This window comes from Anabrus simplex, chromosome 1 (genome assembly GCF_040414725.1).
Source record: "Anabrus simplex isolate iqAnaSimp1 chromosome 1, ASM4041472v1, whole genome shotgun sequence".
NCBI lineage: Eukaryota > Metazoa > Arthropoda > Insecta > Orthoptera > Tettigoniidae > Anabrus > Anabrus simplex.
The window spans coordinates 712,946,959-712,971,008 of NC_090265.1; the positions used below are offsets into that span (position 1 = coordinate 712,946,959).

The 24,050-nt window shown below is 39.1% G+C and overlaps 1 protein-coding gene across 1 annotated transcript in view; it reads left to right on the forward strand.

The window, feature by feature from the left end:
• Positions 1-24,050, forward strand: part of LOC136856730 (uncharacterized) — a 216,644-nt gene that overhangs the window by 149,388 nt on the left and 43,206 nt on the right. The window contains exon 6 of the mRNA XM_067134811.2: positions 5,659-5,765. Within this exon, the coding sequence (XP_066990912.2) occupies positions 5,659-5,765 (107 nt within the window). The remainder of the gene's footprint in view (positions 1-5,658; positions 5,766-24,050) is intronic.

Sequence of the window (24,050 nt, forward strand, 5' to 3'; positions counted from 1 at the left end):
GACTGAGACAGTATTTAGTAGTTTGAGACTCCCCCTATATCCTTTTCGAACTGGCGTTTGCGTTGCCATCTGGAAATTCTGTGTCAATCGGCTTTTGCCAATATACTTTTTTGAGGACAGTATGCCGTGCGCTGCTGTTCTGAGTACTGCGTCTGTGCCTACTGCGCGTGCGCGAGTGGTGTGAGGCGAGTCTAGTGCTGACTGCCAGCGACTACTTCCGAGTGAAGAAGTAAGTATAAATAACCACCTAATCGATACTTTATTAATGCCTCAGGCAAAATTGAATAAAATTAAAACTTACAGGACATGTTTCGACCACTTAGTGGTCCTCTTCAGCTGTATAAATAAAGAACTGAAAAGAAAAACATTGACAATAAGCACAAATAAACGTTCTTTGGAGACTCCTTTGATAAAAATGGAGGTCATCAGAATAGGTCATCTTGCCTCTCGTTCTTGTTTGGAAAAGATGTTTATTCTGCGCTGTCTAGAGGGTCTGTCTTTGAGCGCGACCTGGTGAAGTAACGATGTGATACAGTTTGACAATTCATGGAAAGCTCTGGAGAGAAGGGAAGTAGAGTTTTATCGCCATCTAAAATAACATGTGAGGGAGGAGGGAGATTGGGCTGTGCTTCTGCGATGTCGTGTTTGATTATATCTCTTGTTCGTCTAGTCTGTTTCATGTCTACCCATTCTAAGTATTTGCTAATATTCTCATATAAGATGTTTTTATGCTCGTTGTTTTCGTTGAGATTCTCTTCACCGTTTTCAAATTTATCAAGAACGATGTGGATGTTTTCCAGGTTGTTCATAAGATTACCTTTATTAATCATACAGATAATTTGAAGGTCCTGTTTTATATTGGTGAATTTGTGGTTGGACTCTTTCATATGTGATCCCATGGCAGAGAATCTTTTGTATCTTTCAGCATTGACGTGTTCTTGATATCTAATTGAGAAGTTCCTTCCAGATTGTCCCACGTAAGTTTTTTTACATTGAGCACAAGTCAGCTTATAAATACCCAATTCCTGGAATTCGTCATTTTTAAGTTTATTAGCTTTATTATGACTAAAGAATCTATGTTTCGTGTTGTTGTTTGTAGAGAAGGCTACCTTGGTATTGTGTATTGTGTTTCTTGAATAAGTTGGTGATTTCGTAAATCTGCGGGTTATTAAAGGTGAATTTTACATATCCTTTTTCTTTTTCTGAATGCTGTTTAAGTTTAATTTGTTGTTGGTATTTGCATTTAGTGATGATTTTATTGATGAATTTCAAACTGAAACCATTATGTAGAGCCTGTTGACGAATGAAAGAAAGTTCCTTTTTTCTGTCTGTTTCTGTTAGCGGAATTTCAAAGGCTCTGTTGACGAAACTATAATAAGCTGATTTCTTTTGCGAGATGGGATGTAAAGAATCACTTTTGATTGTAGTCGGGGTAAAAGTGGGTTTCCTGTATATTTTAAATTGGAAATGGTTGTCTTTACGAATTGTTTGGATATCCAGAAAATTGAGTATGCCTTTCTCTTCTTCTTCAGCTGTAAATTTTATGTTTGGGTCTAAATTATTCAAAGTATTAAGGATACTGTGACTATCATTTATTTCTTATTTATTTATTTCCTTGTTAATTATGGCATAGGTATCATCAACATATCGAAGCCAGAGATCGAGTCCTTTAATGTGACCTACTATCTGAGTGTGTTCCAAAAAGTCGAGGTAAATGTTAGCTAAAATTCCAGAAGCCGGCGCTCCCATTGGAAGTCCATCTTGCTGATATATTATATTATTAAAAGAGAAAAAATTGTGGTTCAAAACGAATTCCAAGATAGTAATGAAGTTTTCTATTTCAGGTATACTGATACGTTTGTGAATTAATAGATTCGTCTTCATAATCTCAATGGTGGCAGATTCCCTATCTGTTGTTTTCCTAGCCTTTTCTTAAATGGTTGCAAAGAAATTGGAATATTATTGAACATCTCCCTTCATAAGTTATTCCAATCCCCAACTCCCCTTCCTATAAATGAAAATTTGCCCCAATTTGTCCTCTTGAATTCCAACTTTATCTTCATATTGTGATCTTTCCTACTTTTAAAGACATCACTCAAACTTATTCGTTTACTGATGTCCTCCCACACCATCTCTCCACTGACAGCTTGGAACATACCACTTAATCGAGCAGCTCGTCAGGGAGAGATTCAGTTAGGTGGAAATGTAGTAAGCAGTTTGGCCTATGCCAATGACTTGGTCTTAATGTCAGATTGTGTTGATAAGCTACAATTTAATATCTCAGAACTTGAAAACAGGTGCAGTAAGTATGATATGAAAATTACCTTTTCGAAGACTGAGTGATGTCAGTAGGTAAGAAACCTATGAAAACTGAATGTCACGTTGGGAATACAAAGCTGGAACAGGTAGATTATTTCAAGTATTTAGGAAGTGTGATCTCCCAGGATGGTATAATAGTAAGTGTGATTGAATCAAGCTAATGCAGTGAGCTCGCAGTTATAATCTAAGAAGGAAGTCAGCTCCCAGACAAAACTATCTTCACGTCGGTCTTTTTTCAGACCAACTTTGCTTCACGGGAGAGAAAGCGGGTGGACTCAGGATACCTTATTCATAAGTTAGAAGTAACAGACATGAAAGCAGTGAGAATGATCGTTGGAACAAACGGGTGGGAACAATGGCAAGAGGGTACTAAGAAGAAAGAGATAAAGGCTGTTAGGAATGAACTCGATGGATAAAGCTGTACACATTAACTAGCTTCTGTGGGTGGATCATGTGAGGCGAATGGAGGAGGGTAGGATACCTAGGAGAATATTGGACTCGGCCACGGAGAGAAAGAGAAGTAGGGGGAGACCAAGATGATGATGATAGACTCAATTTCTAATGATTTAAAGATAAGAGGTATAGAACTAAATGAGGCCACAGAGGTAGTTAAAAACAGAGGATTGTGGCAGCATTTAGTAAATTCACAGTGGGTTGCAGACTGAACGCTGAAAGGCTTAACTGTCTTACTTTTTATGAAAACTTCAATTTATTATCCACCTAATCAATACATTTTTCACTCTCAGACAGTACATAGCGGTCATCCTCAGTTATTAATAATAAAATTATAGTTAGGACATAGTGACGTCATAAATGAAAGGGGGGAGGGGTATAACCTCCTGAGTTAAGACTACAAATACCAACACATAAAATTATACTAATGTACACATTTAAAAGTCCAAACATTAGACATTTGATAATGGTCAAATGGATTTGGAATAAAAACTAGTAGATCACAAGATTAATGACACTTAAAATGATTTTAAAACTGCACTTGTGTCGAACAAAAGATGACGTAAAATGCCATTGCCTATTAGTAGTCCCATCATGACCCATAGTAAAATATGCATTACAAGAGAATATCACAGTGTTGACGCAAATAAAATTGGTTAATTAATTGTTGATATGCCTGTCAACAGGTTACAATAAGTGAAGGATATCCTGGTGTTATTAAAGCAAGTCTATCCATCCATAAGGGCGTTAATAGGGGAATATCTAAAAGCAAAAGAAAGAAAATTACTTTTAATACCAATAAAAATGGTCCGTTATTGGGCATTATAAATTTTCCAGCTAACTCATTCCTGGTTGCCAGCGTTTTGCCCCCCGTGTGCTAGGCTGGGCTCCTCAGTTGGTACCTAGCACACCTACCAAGACGTATGGCTAGTGCATACCGTGGAGGCCACTGCGCAGGCTAATTGCAGCCACCGGCAGTAATAATGCACGATGAGAGACCCTGTCTCATTACAAAAAATTGATCCCTGCTTGGCCGTCAGATGATACAGATGTTAATTCCCTTAGGGAATCTGAAATATTTGTTCCGAATGAGTAAATTTATAATACCAATGTAAATGGTCCGTTATTGAAGATGATCAATTTTCCAGCTAACTCATGATAAATTACTTGACCGAATTGAAAGAAAATCACGGGACTGTGAATGTATGTATGTATGTTGGGTATTCAGCCTGAAGGCTGGTATGATCTTCTACAGCTCCACCAACAGCTGTCATGAATAGCCTAGGCATCACTGAAGAGGCGTACTGGGGAAATGAGAAGTGAGGTAGTTTCCTGTTGATTTCCTCACCGAGCCAGAAGTTGCTATTGCATATCAGTTGGCCACGCCCACTGAAATGCATGCACAAACCGACCCTATGAGCGATATTTTCGAACCATTCATAACAGGGACTGGCTGCATAAAGAACTGTAGTACTAGCATCGCTCATACCTCAGTCACTTTCATATTGTCAAAGCCAAGGATGAGACTGAGACAGATCAATGAAAGTAACAAATTTATTCTAGCCCATACCAGAAGACATAGTGCACTGTAAATACTACATCTCGGCAGCAAATGCATGACTGTGAATGATAAAGAAATTTTCTTTCAATTCGGTCAAGTAATTTTCTTTCTTTTGCTTTTAGGTATTCCCCTATTAACGCCCTTATAGAAGGATAGACTTGCTTTAATAACACCAGGATATCCTTCACTTATTGTAACCAAAGAAGATTGTTCCTTCAGTGATACGTCTGTTGACAGGCATATAAACAATTAACCAATTTTATTTGCGTCAACACCGTGATATTCTCTTGTAAGGTATATTTTACTACGATCCATGATGGGACTACTAATAGGCAATGTCATTTTACATCATCTTTTGTTCGACACAAGTGCAGTTTCAAAATCATTTTAAGTGTCATTAATCTTGTGACCTACTAGATTTTTATTCCAAATCCACTTGACCATTATCAAATTTCTTTTGTTTGGAATTTTAAATGTGTACATTAGTGTATTTTATGTGTTTGTATTTGTAGTCTTAACTCAGGACGTTTATGACGTCACTATGTCTTAATTCTAATTTTATGATTAATAGCCGAGGATGACCGCTATGTACTGTCTGAGAGTGAAAAATGTATTGATTAGGTGGATAATAAACTGAAGTTTATGTGAAAAGTAAGTCATATCCATCAATATGGGCTAAAAAGTGTAATTTATACATTTTCAGTGCAACACTGAAGAAGTAGATGTGGTTTGTAAGAGTTTTATGGATAGTGGAGAAGAACACCGTGGAATTAATATGCTTCATGTTACCGGCACCAATTTCACAGATATTGAACATGTCATACACGTGTTGTTAGTTATAAAATTGCACGCCATTGTAAGCATTGTAAGAAACTGAAAGAAAAAACAAGTGATAATAAAGTCATATAATAGAAAGATTTCTACAGATCAGTGGAGAAAGAGAGAGCAACAGAAAAAGGAGAAAACATTATTCCGTGTTTTCATGTTTGTCATTGTCTCATCTTATCCACACTTGTAATGTACCATAGTTGAGTTTGATTTTTTGCGATAATACACAACATGAATGAACATCATAGAATAAACATGAATGACAAAGTTTTACTATATACTTATTGTAGTAGTAGTTGTTGTTGTTTCTTCTTGTTTTCTGGCAAAATGGATAAGGTAGGTTTTGCATTTGATATACTCCTTTATTTTAATATTATCTAAGAAATATCAAGGCAGCAGTTCAGGATTTCTTATTCAGTCAAACAAGTACCATAGTGCTAATAAAGAGCTGGTTTGCTTTTCAGATAACTGTTAACCTGTTCACTGACATGTTTCAGCTGTTCCCCACAAAGTGCAGACTGCGAGTGTCATGTCCACTATGGTGAAGATGGACTTAAAGTGACAAGAATTTTAGCTGCTTGTGAATCACTTCCTCCATGTTTAGGTCTGTCTGAAATGTTTATTATTTTTATTACAGACTATGAATTTCATGCTAAATCCGTATTGATGGTTGAACTTCTTACAAAATTGTACAAAACTATTTTAATCCTCCTAGTCAATACTATGTATTTAACGTCCAATTAAGACAAAAATTCACACATAAATAGACATTACTGAGGATGACTCAATGCCGGGACGAAACATGTCTGTTTATGTGTTAAGTTTCATCTTAATTGGACATAAAATATATAGTAATAACTAGGAGGATTAAAATAGTTTTGTACAATTTTGTAAGAAATATCTTAAATCTGCTATTAATTTTGTATGGTTTGACTTGAGAAGGTGTATGTAGTCTCACAGTAGACAGCTCAAATCGAGGGGAAACCAGGGCAAGATGATGAATCGACATTAATTTTTGTAGTATTTTCTTCGCTAAGTTGACCACCAGATAACCTTGGGCGCAATCTAACTCAGATATAATTTACACATACAGAGAAATAGCAGTGGTAGGGGGTTGTGTGTCTGACGCAGTCACACAGAAATTTCAGTGATATGTGTAGAAAGCTACTACAAGCGTGCTCACAATACGAATTAACTGTTCCATTTTCTTTAAATACTAAGGTATTTCCAACCTATTTCAGCATCAGCCAAATCTTGATTTCGCGATTATATGGACAAACTGCTTCCTAAGCAGCTGAAGGCAAGTTGATGAATTTGTCATTTAATCACAGGCCAGGTATACAATTAGTCACCTATACTCTTACGCTTTAGAGAGATTGCTAGAAATTATCAGCGGAAGTCAGATAGACAAAAATCGGATGAAGTAAGCACGATAGCCACTGTGCATGCAGGCAAAGAATCTCAAAATATCTTGTAATGCAGCTCCAGCACAATATGAAATTCCTGAAGTGACTTTAAGCCGTTCCTTGAAGAAACTGCAAGAGTAAGCCTGTAGTTTAATGAGTGTTAGGAAGTCAGGCAATAACTTAATCTAAATACACTGGTGGAAAAAAAATATCCATACATCATGAAATAAGGAATGTAGAATACGAACATTTTGGCAACATATTTAATTGATTAAGGGCCTGTACTACGACTGTCGGATAAACAGCCAGATACTTAGGCTGCAGTTTTGCAAACTAGAATTTAAATAGTTTCTTGCGTACTACCAACGGATTTTAACTACGGTATTGTAATGCGAAAGATGTAGTAACATTTTTATTGGGTTAGTAACAAGGTTACTGAAAATATAGTGAAATTTAGCGCGGTGGTATACGTGTTCCATGGCGTTTTCGTTTGTTTAGCTCTATTCCTTTTGAAATTGTATTACTAGAATCCAATATCAGACTCTTAATAAGCTATAATGTGGAAGTCCAGGTCAAAAACAGAATTAGGACTGAAATATACACATATGAAGAAATGTTAAAATTAATTAACTGTATAACGAAACTGAAACTGTTATAGAAAATAAAAAGACTGAAAATGTAACCTGGACGCAAAAGTTAAGATTCAGGTTATGTATCTTTTTTGTCTAGTACTATTTACGAGGTTGCGCGTTACAACAAAAGTAAAGTTTATATTTGTAATTAATGCCACTGATGCAGCGTGGGATCATTAATTTTATTATTAATTCAAAAATTGTTTGCTCATTGAATAAGTAGTTAGTTTCTTTCTTTTCAATACAACGTGGGAATAGTAACTGGCAAGCATTTATCTCACTTCAGCATAAATACTTTTGTAGCAAGTTGTTATGAAGTAAAAGAAATATAACCTCCTTAACATCCTCATTCAACGGACGAATCGCCATGAACAACGTCGTATATCTTTACTCCATATGTGCATCGCGGATAGATTTGGAATAGAACCCACACTTTTGACACGCATTTTAATGATTAGGGAATGTGTGCTATCACCTCTAGTACCCTACCGACTACCATTTACAAGGTAAAAAAATGTTAGACTATTGGGACTCGAACCCACGAAAAACTGCTTATCATCAAACTTTGCTGCCCTAACTACCACGGCTACCCATGAAGCTTGCGGTTGACTGCTTGTGTACTACTCATATACTCAGTAGCAGCAACTTGCTAGCTTGGGAAATCTTTAAGAATTTTGTGATAGCTGGACAGGAAGCATGACGTACTTCATAAATATATACATGAATTACATTGTAACAACTTAATTTCGCACAGCATCATGCAGATGTAGATTCATCTTCATGAGTAGCCATCTTAATTCTTTACGGTAGCGTCCCCGATAAGAGCGTTAACAGCCTCTCCAACTTCGGCATAGCTATACTCGAGAATATTTTCCCAGATTGCACATAAACTAAAGTCGTAGTACGCGGTTTCAACTGAACTTCCAGATAAATGTCCAAACTGCCAAATAAATTTATACCGCACTTTTATCTGGCTGTCATAGTACAGGGCCTAAAGGTATAAGACTACAGGTTAATATCCACGTGAGGAAAGCCATCGCAAATGTGCCATGCTGTTCCATTAATAACCGGTGTAATCGCCTGACTGTTGAATGCAGGCATGTAAATTGCATGCATTGTGTCATACAAGTGCCAGATGTCAGCTTGTGGGATGGAGTTCCATGCCTGTTGCACTTGGTCGGTTAATACTGTAGCATCGATCAGTGCATATATGGCCAGTTTCTAAACTGCTGATGCAATTAGAATTGCATCACCTATTTTCTCCACGTGCCACTACCTACTGTTCCAAAAGTAATGTTCTGCATGTGTTTCACCAAAACAATATTACAATTGTTACATTAAAAAATATTTCTTCAAAGTCCATCAGTTCATATTCTTTACAATACTTTAAAAAAATAACTCTCCCAATAAACATTTTCTAACACAAATTCTTCAACGTTTTTTTTCTTGAGGCTTCCTGAAATTAATTTAAATGATACACAACCTTTTCAAAATTCAATAAAACACAACTACATAAAATTTAAATACAAAGATCAAAATGTATGCTTGTCCGTACTTCGATAATATAATTTTATGAAACACAATAATTTCCAGTTTGCCGTCCCACCACAGGTGACATTCTCCACCTCCCAAATTCGAGCTACGCTCGACAATTGTGACTTAAAATAAACAAAATTAACTGGAGGTTTTTATGGAGGTTTGAAGATCTTGGCAACACCACGAATCCGCCACACCACATAAATTTGACCACTGGTTATTGCTGACTATATGAGTGCCTTCACACCCGTTGCCACCAACCTCCATATAAGTTCAGTTCAAACTCGGTCCACAAGCAAGTAGTAGTGCGGCCCATCCGTATCTGAGCCAGTGGGTATCATATAATGAAGTAGGCCATAGTCTAACACAACTGCCGCCATAAGGAACACCTGCTCACTCCAGCGTCAGATATTAGTGTCCAATAGGTATAATTGCAGCCTCCAAACAGACACCATATTAAGAAGAAGGACCATGGTATTGCCGTCACTGGGACATAAACACACACAACAGAAACGTCGAACAGAAGAAATAAGGCCATCGGCCAGAATTACAGAAGAACTTGAATGTAGCTGAATTCAAGGGTGTTTTTTTTTTAAATTTTGTATAAATAACTAATAACTGAAATTCCTTAGGGAGGTCCCCTCCCATAGATCTGGGGATACCCCAGCCCCCCACTGGCAAGCGCTATTTCAAAATTTCAAAAGAAAAGTTGAAAAACTAAAAGAAAACATGCTGGAGTTTACCCTAGTACCCAAGAAATTTTACAGAGAATCCCTAGTTATACACATGAATGAAGATCTTAATCTTACCCCAAAATACATTGTACTAAAATATATCTATCATGGTCACAATCAACCATTCTTATTACAACTAAAACAACTTGTAATTAAACTATAAAATCCCAGAAATGGCTGGCCAATTTTTACCCAAAAGAAAATTTGCTTATAACTAAGATTCCTTATAACTTCCCAAATTACCAAGCTCGATAGCTGCAGTCGCTTAAGTGCGGCCAGTATCCAGTATTCGGGAGATATTAGGTTCGAACCCCACTGTCGGCAGCCCTGAAAATGGTTTTCCGTGGTTTCCCATTTTCACACCAGACAAATGCTGGGGTTGTACCTTAATTAAGGCCACGGCTGCTTCCTTCCCACTCCCAGCCCTTCCCTGTTCCATCGTCGCCATAAGACCTATCTGTGTCGGGGCGCGACGTAAAGCAACTGGCAAAAAAAAAAAAAAACCTACCCGAATTCAAATAAAGAAATTCACCATAAAAATACATTTTAAAACCCATGTTACTGAGGATACAGCAGGACTCATTACCATTCACTCAACCTTTTCAAACACTACAGGTATGACAGGTCAGCATAAAAGAGAAAGCATCCTCCAAGTAATACACTTAAGAAAATGGAAATTGCAACACCATGAAGGCATTGGTCGTTTGTGTTGATTTTCAAGATATAGAACGATATCATGTAGGTATGTAAACGATTAAAGTTTCAGACCCATTGGATTGTTGCTACAGGTCTCCCCACATGATTGGTCACAGAGGAATTAACTCCAGTATACGGACTCTGGTGTAGCGTAGTTGACTTGCAGTCTGTGCCGTGAAGTGTTCCCCATCAAACATGACTCGACGACAGAGAAGAGTACGCTATCAACAACTGTCGCCATTTGAGAGGGCTTGGATAATTGGGCTGTGTGAGGCTGGATTATCACTAAGGACTGTCGCTGCACGTGTTGGCCGACAGGCATCTACGGTACAACTTGTATGGCAGCAGTGGTCAAATGAAGTTACCCACACTCGTAGACCTGGCACAGGTCCAGCGCGACTGACATCTGTGAGAGAGGATCACCGCATCATTCAGATGGCCTAGATGGAACGCCATGCAACAGCAGCACAAATTCGAGCAGCTGTGGCACCCTACGTTACACAACAAACAGTTGGTAATCGCCTGTGTGCAACTGGCTTACAAGCCCGTGTCCCTGCAGAAGGTGTTCCATTGACCCCACAACAGCGACGTGTAAGGCTGGCCTGGTGTCGAGAAAGATCGACGTGGGACGACGAATGGCATAGGGTCGTCTTTAGTGATGAATCACGCTTCTGTCTTGCCCACAGTGATTGCCGGAAGCGTGTGTGCCAACGTACCGGGGAGAGGGGCTGCCCAGATCTTATTGTCGAGAGGCACACAGGTCCAACACCAAGCATTATGGTCTGGGGAGCTATTGGCTTTAATGTGAAATCACAATTAGTGCTTGTTGAGGGCACTATGACTGCTCGACAGTACGTTGATAGGGTACACAATCCAGTGGTTGTCCCTATGATGGCGAACATTGCTAATGGGATGTTTCAGCAGGACAATGCCCGGGTTCAGACTGCATGCATCTCCACAGAAGCTCTCCACGACATCACAACCTTAGAATGGTTCGCCAGATCCCCGGACCTCAGTCCTATTGAGCATGTGTGGGACATGATGGGTCGACAACTGGCCAACCGTCCTCAGCCACCCACAACTCTGAAACAACAGACCCGTGCAGTGCAGTAAGCATGGGCCACAATTCCTCAGGAAGCGATCCAGGGCCTTATTGACTCCATGCCTCGACGAATTTATCAATGTATTGCAGCTCGCGGTGGGCACATTCTGTATTGATTGTTGTCCAGACGTGCGGTCAGAGGGACCTGAAAGTGTAATCATCAAATCACAACCAAACACTCGTCCTACATGTTCAATTGCAGCAATGTAGCATCACTCCTTCTGAGGTTGCAATTTCCATTTTCTTCACTGTAAATTACCCAAACTAGACCTTCATAGACTGAAGTACCACATACATACAACCTTAGCATTTGGGCACATCATACACTACCATATTAACTTTAAAATTTTACTAAATTAAATTACTATGTGCATTATTAATTGCTCAGTATTTAAAGAAAGCAAAATAAATAGAAGGAAAAATTTAGGATGTTGCAGGGGAACTCAAAAACAGGGAAATAATTACTTAATTTCATTAGCTTGCAACTTTACTACAATATTCAATAAATGAGGTTAGTAAGTCACTATTCATTTACTCCATGTACTCATTACTTTTAAAATTTAAAACTGATAAAACTCGGAATACATATTATGTGTCACACCAGTCAATTAAAATGCAATTAAGGCCAAAATACAGAGTAGAAGGTCACATTAAATTTACCGAGAACCCAAAAGTTCAAATGAAACACTGAAAGCTATTCAAGAGTGTGCATACAGAAATCCAACTCACTGATATAAGAAATAAAAAGGCACAAATAACACCTTCATACCAGGGACTATCAGATAAGAGCACAACACACCCAGACTACGAGCCTCTCTGTCCTCCAACACACAACAGTACCAAAACATACATGAGACACAAGTGCGATAACCCTTGAATGCAGCAGTACCAATCAATGAAAAGGCACAAAACGACCTCAATACTACTGATTCCATCACACATCCCAAAAACACAATACACACAACCACACCAGTGTGATGATTCATACATCAAGTAGTACCCACAAAAGAAAAATGACAGAACATGACCTCAAGTACCCTTGAATCCATCACACAACAATGAGACTCTTAGGACCAATATCGTACTCAGAGGAGAGGAATGGCCTCTCACCACCTTAAGTCCTAAGTCTCAGTACACACACAAATGCCTTCCCATGGCACCCAAGACAAACACAAATGACATCCGATATTTACAATTATTTACAAAAGTGGAAGGACAGATACAGCAGGGCTACGAAATTTAGAAAACTTAGTCAGTCCACAGGATCTCATACTCGAGCAAACTGGGTAAATAAATTTAGAAGACACAAAACGAGAAATGAACGAAAATTTAACACAGAAAATCAACAAAACAAATATAATGGACATTTAATTGACAGAGCTTTGCTAAATCGTAACACCTTAAAAATTTCACTTGTGATGAATTTAAAATAACAGATACGAAAATCTTGATGACCTGCAAGGCAAGCACGAATTGAACTGAATTCAATAGCTCAGCATAATGGTACCGAAGTAAACATTTGAAGAAAATCTTCCTAGTACATAATTCACCATTACAATGGACATTATTCTCCATCTAGTCATCTAATACCAAGAAAAAGGTTACGAGGAATCTCATATCAGATACACCATTATCATCATCATCATCATCATCCTAAACCATCTCCAGTTTCCCGGGTGTGGTATATGAGCCTCCTCCATCTCATCCTGTCCTTGTACCATTCTTCCACCACCAACTTGTCCCAATCATGACCTCTCAGCAGTACATCGCTCTTAACTAAATCTGTCCATTTCCTTCGTGGCCTTCCCACGGGTCGTCTTCCTTCTACCTTTCTGTCAAATTCCTTCCTTGCAGTTCTATTTACTGGCATCCTCTTCATGTGACCAAACCACTTCAGTCTTGATATCTGAATCTTATTGAGGAGAGAATCATCTGTTCCTACTTCTTCTCTAATTTTCTCATTCCTAACCTTTTCTTTCCTGGTTTTCTGGATCATAGTGCATAGGAATTTCATTCCAGCTGCCTGAAGTTTGGAATTATCTCTATTGGTCAGTGTTGTGGTTTCAAGACTGTATGTAAGAATTGGTGTATAATAGGACTTGTACAATGTCATTTTTGTTTTCATGGGTATTTGTCCATCCCACAGCAGGTGTCTTATCGGGTGGTAAAATTGTGTTGCCTTATTGATTCAGTTGTTCACCTCATGTTTTGCTAGGTTGTCATTTGATATAACACTACCCAAGTATTTGAAAACTGGAACACTGTCCAGTTGGGTTCCTTTTAATATGACTATTGGTTCTGCTCCTTCCCCATACACTTTCATCACCACCGTCTTGGTCTTGCTGATGTTTAAACCATATTTCTTAAACTCCTCATTCCAGCTTTGCATTCTATCTCCCAGTTCCTCTTCTGAGTCACACCAGATCGCAACATCATCTGCAAATGTGAAGGCTTTGATATCTCCATGTTCTTTCCGTTTAATAGATTTCATTACTACATCCATTACAATAATAAATAGAAGTGGTGACAATGAGCTGCCCTGCTGCACTCCTCTCTTTGTTTCAAACCAGTCCAACAAACCACATCCTACTTGAATACAGCTTCTGTTCCCACTATACAACATTTTCACTTTGTTTATGAGGCTGTCTCGCATTTGAAGTTCTTTCATGCATTGCCAAATTCTTTCCCTTGGTACACTGTCGTATGCTTTCTCAATGTCCAAAAATATTAGAAATAAAGGCTTGTTCTTCTCCCAGTATTTTTCATTAGCATCCTAATTGCAAATATAAGGTCTGTAGTTGACCTTCCTGGTCTGAAACCATACTGCTCTTCTTCCGAAATTGGTTCAACAATATCTCTGAACCTGGTCTCTATTATTTTTTCCAATATTTTCAGGACATGAGACAGTAGTATGATACCACAGTAATTAGTACATTTTCGTCGGCTTCCTTTCTTGAACAGAGATACAATGATGCCCATCTTCCAGTCTTCAGGAATAGTATTTTCCTCCCATATCTTGTTGAGCAGTCTGTAGAGCCATTGGATTCCTGGAATTCCTGCTGCTTTCAGCATATCTGCACTTAGTTCATCAGATTTCAGTACACCAGATTTCAAAAATGTCATGAGCACAAGTACAGATTCATAACCCGTCAAAATTTGCCGTAATGGCCTCAGCTGATGCTGGTCTATGAATATGGTGAGCACGTTTCACCCTATGAGACTATTCCAGTCCTCATAGAACTCTCCCTAGCAAGTGTCGCCGGTGGGGAGTTGATAGAATCGGTGGAATCAGTTAATACTGAAAATTTGCCATGAAACAGTCATTGAAAGACATTTTTGAAGAAGTCAGTTGAATATTATTTTTTGTTGCTGTAAAGTTATGTACAATTTTATGTGTTCCATTTCTAGTGAAATTTTGTATTTTGTGTATTTAAAGAATGTTCAGGACATACAGGAAAGGCTGTGAACTGTTGATATTTAATAATCATTATGAGTATTGGAAGACATTGATATTGGAGATCTCCAGTAATATGTTTGTAACCCATTTTTGGTATCACCCTGTAGTTGCCACGTGGAGACTTCGATCACGAAATCGCCGAGTTTTGCAATCGAAACCTCTAGAATATATTTCCCCACATTACCATATATGGTGCTGTAATTCTATTGGTGAAAATCACATTAATTTGTATTGGTGAAACTTCGGGTCGAATCAGAGGTAGCTTCTCTGATTGGTTGTTTGAGTATTTCTCGATTTCTGGCCTTTTGGCTCCTCAGCAGCAGCAAGGCTCTACTCAGCGTCTTTGGTTTTCGTTCGTCTTAACGATCGGACGCACCTTGTAAGGTGGTCCGCTCAGCGGCTCCAGCCATCCCGGAGTAAGCATGTTTTCTTTTCTTAAGTGTTAAATTAAAATGTAAATTCATTTGTTCGGAGTTTACCTTAGACCCTGGTTTTCACCGTTTTGATTTTGTAATGCCTTAGATCGTCAGCTAGGCATATCCTTTGTTTTGGAAGCAATCCCTTTAACCTTTTGTGTAAATGTAAACTTAAATTTTTTTTCTTACGAGTTGCCTCCAGTAATTCCACGTCAGTTTAGCGTACACCTGTTGAGCTATGCGTCCCTCACTGATGTATATTAGGAGAGGACTGCCCTTCTATAGGCCTCTGCGCTAGATTTAATTTCCATTGTTTCCTTTCCTTGTAACATTTTTAGATTGCCTTGTAAGGTGTTTGTAATTATGTCATATTCCCCGTTAAATTTTCATTGTAAGTTTCAACATCGAACTTATGCTCACTTATTTAAATGTAATTGTAATTTTGTGTAAATATTCACTTTTCTGAAGAACTACCGATAGGACCCTCGTGGTTTGTTTTTATTTTTTTATTGATTATTTTATCCTTTCAATTGGTGTTTTATACCTTTCTTGTTAAAATTCTTTAATGTGAGTAAATTAGACTAAAGGGAAAATGCTCTCATGTTTCTTTCTCTACAATGTCACGTAAGATCTCGTCCTCTGTAGGATTTCCCAGCCTGCTTCCCATATATCCTTTCTCTAGTTGTCATGTTGGTTATCCTGCGAAGCCACGTGTTGTCAAAATTAAAACGTTTTTCCGAGTGTATCATCGGCTGACATTATTCTTTCAGGTTTGTTATTTTGGATTAGTAAATCATTACTTGTTTTATATGTACCTTGTATTATGTGCCCTCTTCTGAAAAAGGGGGGTAACATCTGTTAGCTGAGGCGTGGTTGTAGAAGAAAGAGATGTGAGAGCAGTAACCCTTAACTAACGTAAAATAACCTGGTATCATCTCCTAACGTAATTTCTTGTTAACATGTCTCGTGTGGTCCCTGTTCCGTTTTGAGGAAGGAGGAATTAGTTTACGAACTTAGTATTCGTAAATTAAATTAGACAGGAAGAGTTAGGGATTGACGCGAGCTTGTTAAAGCAATCACTTAACGTAACAATAGCCGTATCCAACCTATCAACAGACGAAGTATGTGCATCTTTGGCTCTTGTTAAAGATAAATTTACCGAATTCGAAGCTATTCTTTTGTCCTTTTGTTCCTGTAAACCGTCTAATGCTCAGTTAACACGTGTGAAAGCCCAGGTCCAGCATTACGTGGACAGGATTCGCGACCTGTTAACTCTTAGTTTATCTATAAATGAGCGACAGGAATGTGAGCTGTTGTTATCAAAATTTTCCGGGATTTTCGATAAAATTGTAGGCTTGCTAGAAGGCAATGCATCGTCTAGCTCCAGTTCTGTAGTTGATGTGTCTGATCCATCTGAAACTTGTAACAGTGAAACTGTCTCGGTATGTACTGCTTCACAATTTAGTAATGTGGTAACTTGTAATAGTGTTCCCCTGCAATCTTCTCCTGTTATATTTACAAGTGCTTCTCTGCCCGTGAATAATGCCAGTGATGCTTCTTGTACACAAGTTGGTATGTCTACCATTCCTATGGGAACTGTTAATTCTACTGTGTCTTTATCTCAACCTTCGGTTGCGACCTGAGTTGTTTCTCTTCCTATTGTGCAAAGTTATCCCCATGTCCAAATGTAGCAAATGCTTCGGTGGTGTCACAAATGTGCGAGAATGTTTCGCAGATGCAAATATCTGTGCCGGTTTCGATGCAATCTAGCTGCAGTCCTAACCTCACTTTTAGTACTCCCACCCTTTCCCAGGGGCGTTCAAGTCAAGATTTCTATACAACTGTGATGCGTTCTCTTAATCAATCCAGTCCTGTTCAGGTACCTACTACGCCTGCGGTTTCTCAAATGTTTGCTAACTGCTCTATTTAAGGGTGTATCTAAGTTCACCGCTAATTCAATCAAAGAGATTCTTACATCTCTGCATTTCTTGGTTGAATTTAAAGATCATTGTATAGTATATGCTTTAAGTAGTGATAATTTCTTCCAAGTGTTATATCCACATGCATCTGGAGCTCTTCCTGAACACATCATAAGAGCTATTTCTGAAAAGTGGACAATTGACCAATTTCACGCGCATGTGCTTGAGTTCTTTATTCCTTCCCATGCATTGCCTTCCTCGGTGAAAAAGCATTATTTTCGTGTACAACATTTGAATGAAACATTATCTGAATATATTCAGGACATTAAGTTCAATGCCAGGATTTTTATGCTCAACTATTCTGAGTCTCAAATGGTTGCTAGCATTGTTGAGGGTCTTGCACCAAATTATCGGTCGTATCTTGCTCTGTCACCACGACCCGCTACGTTCGCTCAGTTGGAAGCTATCACTGTTTCTGCTGAAGGCATTAGGTATGCCAACCAGCTACGCATTGCGTTAGCTCCTCCTCCTATGAGCATGTCTTCTCAGGTAACTGGTGTCATTTCTTCTCCATCCAAGCCACGTAATTTGCGTGCATGCTACAATTGTGGCTCCACTGATCATTTCCAGTGGAATTGTCCTAAGATTGGGGCCTTAGGCAATTTAAAACCGTCCATGAGTGGCCAACTTCAAAATTTCCAAAGGAATTGTCCTTAGATTGAGCCCGTAGGCAATTCAAATCCTAATGTGAGTAGAGTTTCTTTCTCCACAATTCCTGCAGATACTGTGGGTCAAATATTTCTAGGCAGTGCCCTCGCAATTCTTCTGGTTCTGGGCATTCTGTTAATGACAATGCCAGATTACTAACTGCCAATTCTTGTGCCAAACCTTATATTGTATCTTCATGTTTCGTCTGTTATCGCTGTCAGCTAGATGATGACATACACAACCCGGTAGTTGATGATAAACCTGTATCTGACCCAAGTGTCAATTTCCCACAATTTTGTGGTATTTCTGCTATTCAAATGATATAGATGTTGATTCCCACAGAGAACCTAAAATATTTGTCCTGAATGAGTAAATTTATAATACCAATATAATGGTCCATTATTGGACATTATAAATTTTCCAGCTAACTCATTCTTGGTTGCCTGCGTTTCGCCCTCGGGTGCTAAGTTAGGCTCGTCAGTTGGGACTTAGCACACCACCCAAGACGCAAGGCTAGTGCATACCGTGGAGGCCACTGCATAGGCTATTTGAAGCCACCAGCAGTGCCAATGCACTATGAGAGCCATGTCTCATTTCCAAAAATAGATGCCTGCCTGGCCATCAAATGATATAGATGTTGATTCCCATAGGGAACCTAAAATATTTCTCCTGAATGAGTAAATTTATAATACCAATATAATGGTCCGTTATTGGACATTATAAATTTTCCAGCTAACTCATTCTTGGTTGCCTGCGTTTTGCCCTCGGGTGCATCTATATCATTTGATGGCCAGGCAGGCATCTATTTTTGGAAATGAGACGTGGCTCTCATAGTGCATTGGCACTGCTGGTGGCTTCAAATAGCCTATGCAGTGGCCTCCACGGTATGCACTAGCCTTGTGTCTTGGGTGGTGTGCTAAGTCCCAACTGACGAGCCTAACTTAGCACCCGAGGGCGAAATGCAGGCAACCAAGAATGAGTTAGCTGGAAAATTTATAATGTCCAATAACGGGCCATTATATTGGTATTATAAATTTACTCATTCAGGACAAATATTTTAGGTTCCCTATGGGAATCAACATCTATATCATTTGATGGCCAGACAGGCATCTATTTTTGGAAATGAGACATGGCTCTCATAGTGCACTGGCACTGCTGGTGGCTTCAAATAGCCTATGCAGTGGCCTCCATGGTATGCACTAGCCTTGCGTCTTGGGTGGTGTGCTAAGTCCCAACTGACGAGCCTAACTTAGCACCCGAGGGCGAAACGCAGGCAACCAAGAATGAGTTAGCTGGAAAATTTATAATGTCCAATAACGGACCATTATATTGGTATTATTTCTGCTATTCCTCCATGTAAATTACCTTACATATGCCTAGAAGTGAACAATGAACCTGTTTGTGCTTTAGTTGATTCTGGTAGTAGCCTCACCTTGATGAGTGAAAATTTGTATAACTCTGTAAAATCTGTTTGTAAATTTCCTTCTTTAAAACCTGTGGCTTTAACCTGCCATACAGCTAACTCTAATTCATTGAGTGTGATTGGAAGTCTGAACGTCAAAATTAGAATCCGTAATTTCACGTCGAAAATGCCCGTGCTAGTGGCGAGAGATTTATTTATCTTGTCCTTTCATTCTGGGTACAAATTTTATTGCCAAAACAGGTATGATTTTGGATCTTCAGCACAACGAGTTCCAGTTTAAATTTTCTGTTAGAGTTTTTAAATTGTGTAGTCATTCTCTTATTCTTCCTTATCATGTCAGTGTTGTCCCTGAGGACACGAGTGAACCCAAAGCGTTTGAATTTAGTCATTTACCTGAGGATCAAGCCAACCAACTTAGAAATCTTTGTGATGAATTTCCTGATGTGTTTACCGATAAGTTAGGGATAACCAATGTTTTGGAATATAAAATTGAAGTTACTGATTATGTACCTGTTCGTTCTCCGCCGTATCGGTTGTCGCCTCCCAGGATGAAAGCCCTTAAAGCTACCATCGATCAAATGCTGCTGATGGTGTAATACGTCCTTCTAAATCTGCGTACTCTTCTCCCATATTTCTCGTCCCTGAACCACAGGGTGGCTTTCAGCCTGTAGTGGATTATAGAATGTTGAATAAGCGAGTTGTGCTTCAATCTGTTCCTCTTCCTGACCTACACTCTTGTTTCTCTTGGTTTGCTAATGCCAAAATTTTTACCACTTTCGATCTGAATCAGGTATATTATCAGATACCTTTTGCTGAGGAATCCAAGCATCTCACGGCTTTTGCCACTGGCTAGAACCTCTATTAATTTGAGCGCGTACCATTTGGGCTGGCGACAGGAGCTGCAGTGCTACTCGGCTGCTGGATAACGTGTTGTCTGACGTCTAATTGAAATTTGTTTATAATTATTCGGATGATTTAGTAATTTTCAGTGAAACTTTTGAAGAACACCTCGTTCATCTCAATGAAGTCCTTGAAAGACTCCGTAAAGCAGGACTGACCTTTAAGGCTAGCAAAGTTACTTTTGTGCAGCCCCAGATGTCCTTCTTAGGACATATTGTGCCTGAAAAATGTGTCTCAATTGACCAATCTCGTACTGCAGCGATTCAAAATTTCCTAACCCCTAAAGATGTCAAAACTGTAGCTAGGTTCGTTGGCATGGTCAATTTCTTCCGTAAATTCATCCCCAATTTTGCTGAAAGAGCAGCTCCATTAAAAGCCTTGAGGAGGAAAGATGCTAAATTTGAATGGGGTGATGCTCAACTTGAAGCTTTCTATGATTTGAAATCCGCCTTATGTAATGCTCCTGTGCTGGCGGTGCCAGATTTTTCTATTTCATTCTCCAGACTGATTCCTCATCTACTGGTATCTCTGGTGTGCTCCTTCAGGAATTTGAAGATGGACGTCGTCCAGTTTCTTATGCTTCCCGTAGTCTCAATCCTGCTGAACGTAATTATTCAATCTATGAATTAGAAGCCTTAGCTGTTTTCTCTTTGGAAAGATTCAGAATGTACCTCGAACACCTCCCATTTGATCTTGAAACTGATAATCAGGCGCTAAGTTGGGTACTGGTCAGACCAAGAAGGACCAGTCGTCTTGCGCGTTGGGCGGTACGCATCTCAGCTTTTCAATTTGAAGCTCGTCACATTCGTGGAACTCAAAATGTTGTTCCTGACAGTCTTAGTAAGATGTTCTACCCTGGCAGATCTGATCCTCAATCAGAGCCTGCAGAACCCTCTCCTGAACAAGTTTCGGCTTTTGTTAATGTAGTGTTGTCCAATTCCCCTGTCCTTTTCAAAGATATTTCTAAACATCAGGAGGATGACCCTGAATTGAAAGTTATTATTGACAGAATTAAGTCTGGTGAGCATGTCAAACCCTATGTCATTAAGAATGGTGTTCAGTGTTGTCCTGCTCGTGGTCGCAGAGACCCCAAAATTGTTGCTCCAGCTAATTTAGTTCCTGTTCTTTTCAAATATTTCCATGAATCCCCTGTCGGTGGACATCTTGGTGTATCAAAACTAGAGAGAAATCCGTAAACACTTCATTTGGAAATCTATGGATGGTGAAATCCGCACCATGGTCAAATCTTGTAAAACCTGTAACATTAGTAAACCCGCTCCTAATATCTGCCTTGGTCTGTTGTCATCTGAGCAAGCTTCTCGCCCGATGGAGAGACTATTTATAGACTACATCGGACCTTTCCCGTGATCACGGACTGGCCATCATTTCATATTTGTGTGTGTTAATGCGTTCTCATGTTTTAGGTGGCTGTTTCCTACTCGTATGGCTAATGCGAATACTACAATTTCTTGCTTGAAACAGATCTTTGCTTCATTTGGACCCTGTCAATTTCTGGTGAGTGATAATGCTAGAGCTTTTACATCTGTGCAATTCCGTAATTTCTGTTTTGACCTATCTATTTGTCATGTGACTACCACCCCTTATTATCCCAGGCCTAATTATGCTGAAAGAGTCAATCGAAATTTAAGATCTGCTCTTATTGCCTACCATTCTTCTGACCATTCTAAGTGGGATTCATCACTTAATTGGTTATCATTTGCTTTCAACACTGCCGTTCATGAAAGTCGTAAACAAACTCCTGCTTCATTGATGCTAGCGTTCACCCCCAATTCTCCACTCTCTAATCTGTGGTCTGTCATTGATCTTCTACCTGATGTCGCAAATCCAGAAACGATCCGTGCTGCTTGGCACCGTGCGTGTAAGAATTTGAAGGTATATTACGTTAAAGTTCAACGGAACTATAATCACGGGCGAAGACCACACAATCTGTCTGTGGGTGACCAGGTTTATATAAAGACTCATATCATGAGTAGTGCTGCGGACCATGTTATTAGTAAGTTGGCCCCCAGATTTCTAGGTCCCTACACGATATTGAAATTTTTAACCTCTGTGTCATTGTTAGTCAGCGATCCTGAAAAGAAAAGGATCACTCGAGTCCATTTGTCACAAGTCAAGATCCCCTAGTTATGAGATGATGCTTTAGTATCTATTAGTTACTTAAGGAAACTTAGTTGTAAGCAAATTTTTGGGGTGTATATCCGGCCAGATACATTGGCAAGTCTAGAGGTTATTTAAGATTTTAGTTGTAATAAGTATGGTCGTCTGAGATCATATTAGGTATAAGTTAGTATGTCCTTTAGGTTAAGATTTTCAGTGATTGTCATAGCTAGGGATCCAGTAAACTTTTATAATTTTATTTGGTCTCTTATGTTTGGCAATTTTTTATACATGCTTGCCCTGGGAGGGCTTGGAGTTCCCAAAGAATTGGGGTGAGGTGATCTTCCTCGCATGGATATTCACAGTTCCTGTTATAATAGTAATAGTCGTAAAAAAAAAACAAAAAAAACACCCTTCAGTTTACGTTTCTCTTCTGCATAGCCGAGGCTATGCCCTTTCCCATATTACTTCTTTTTCTGCATCGGTTGATCTCTGTTCCAGTGATCACTATAACCTGGTCCAGGCAGGGAACCTGTCGTGCCTGTTGGAAGGGGCACTATGAATTCCTGGCCTGTTTGCATTCAACCCGGGAGTGCATTGTTGCAGAATTCCTGGTAGGGGCAGTTGTCCCATACTGCGCCATGTCTTACTACATGTTCACTGTGAGTTCGCTATGCGAGTGAACTATATGAAGGGTTATTGGAGACCCTGGTTGGACTGAAAAGAGAAACCATGTTGGCAGGCGGCCGTTGTCAGCGATCCTATGGACAGCAATACCTGTGGTTGAGCTTAGGAAATTCTGCTTCCAAGATACTCTTTCTAAAAGTTGCATCAAGTTGTGGGTGATACATGTTGGTATCAGTGTGTTCACAAATTTCAGGCCTCCAGTTAAAACCACCATTTAATGTAAAGTGCTTTTTTTGAAATTTATTATCGAGCAGAGCTCGAGATTCGGCTGTGGAGGAGGTAGCCAGTGGGGAGTTGATAGAATCAGTGGAATCAGTTAATACTGAAAATTTGTCATGAAACCGTCAATGAAAGACATTTTTGAAGAAGTCAATTGAATACTTTTTTTGTTGCTATAAAGTTATGTACAATTTTGTGTGTTTCATTTCTGGTGATATTTTGTATTTTGTGTATTTAAAGAATTTTCAGGGTTTATTGGAAAGACTGTGAACTTTTGATATTTAATAATCATTATGAGTATTGGAAGACATTGATATTGGAGATCTCCAGTAATATGTTTGTAACCAGTTTTTGGTAACACCCCGTAGTTGCCACGTGGAGGCTTTGATCACAAAATCGCAGAGTTTTGCAATCGAAACCTCTAGAATATATTTCCCCACATTACCATATATGGTGCTGTAATTCTATTGGTGAAAATAACATTAATTTGTATTGGACATACGGTCGAATCAGAGGTAGCTTCCCTGATTGGCTGTTTGAGTATTTCTCTATTTCCGGCCTTTTGGCTCTTCAGCAGCACCAAGGCTCTGCTCAGCGTCTTTGGTTTTCGTTCATCTTGACAATCGGACGCACCTTGTAAGGTGGTCCGCTCAGCAGCTCCAGCCATCCTGGGGTAAGCATGTTTTCTTTTCTCAAGTGTTAAATTAAAATGTAAATTCATTTGTTCGGAGTTTACCTTAGACCCTGGTTTTCACCGTTTTGATTTTGTAATGCCTTAGTTCGTCAGCTAAGCATATCCTTTGTTTTGGAGGCAATTCCTTTAACCTTTTGTGTAAATGTAAACTTTAATTTTTTTTTTTTTTTACGAGTTGCCTCCGGTAATTCCGCGTCAGTTTAGCGTACACCTGTTGAGCTATGCATCCCTCACTGATGTAT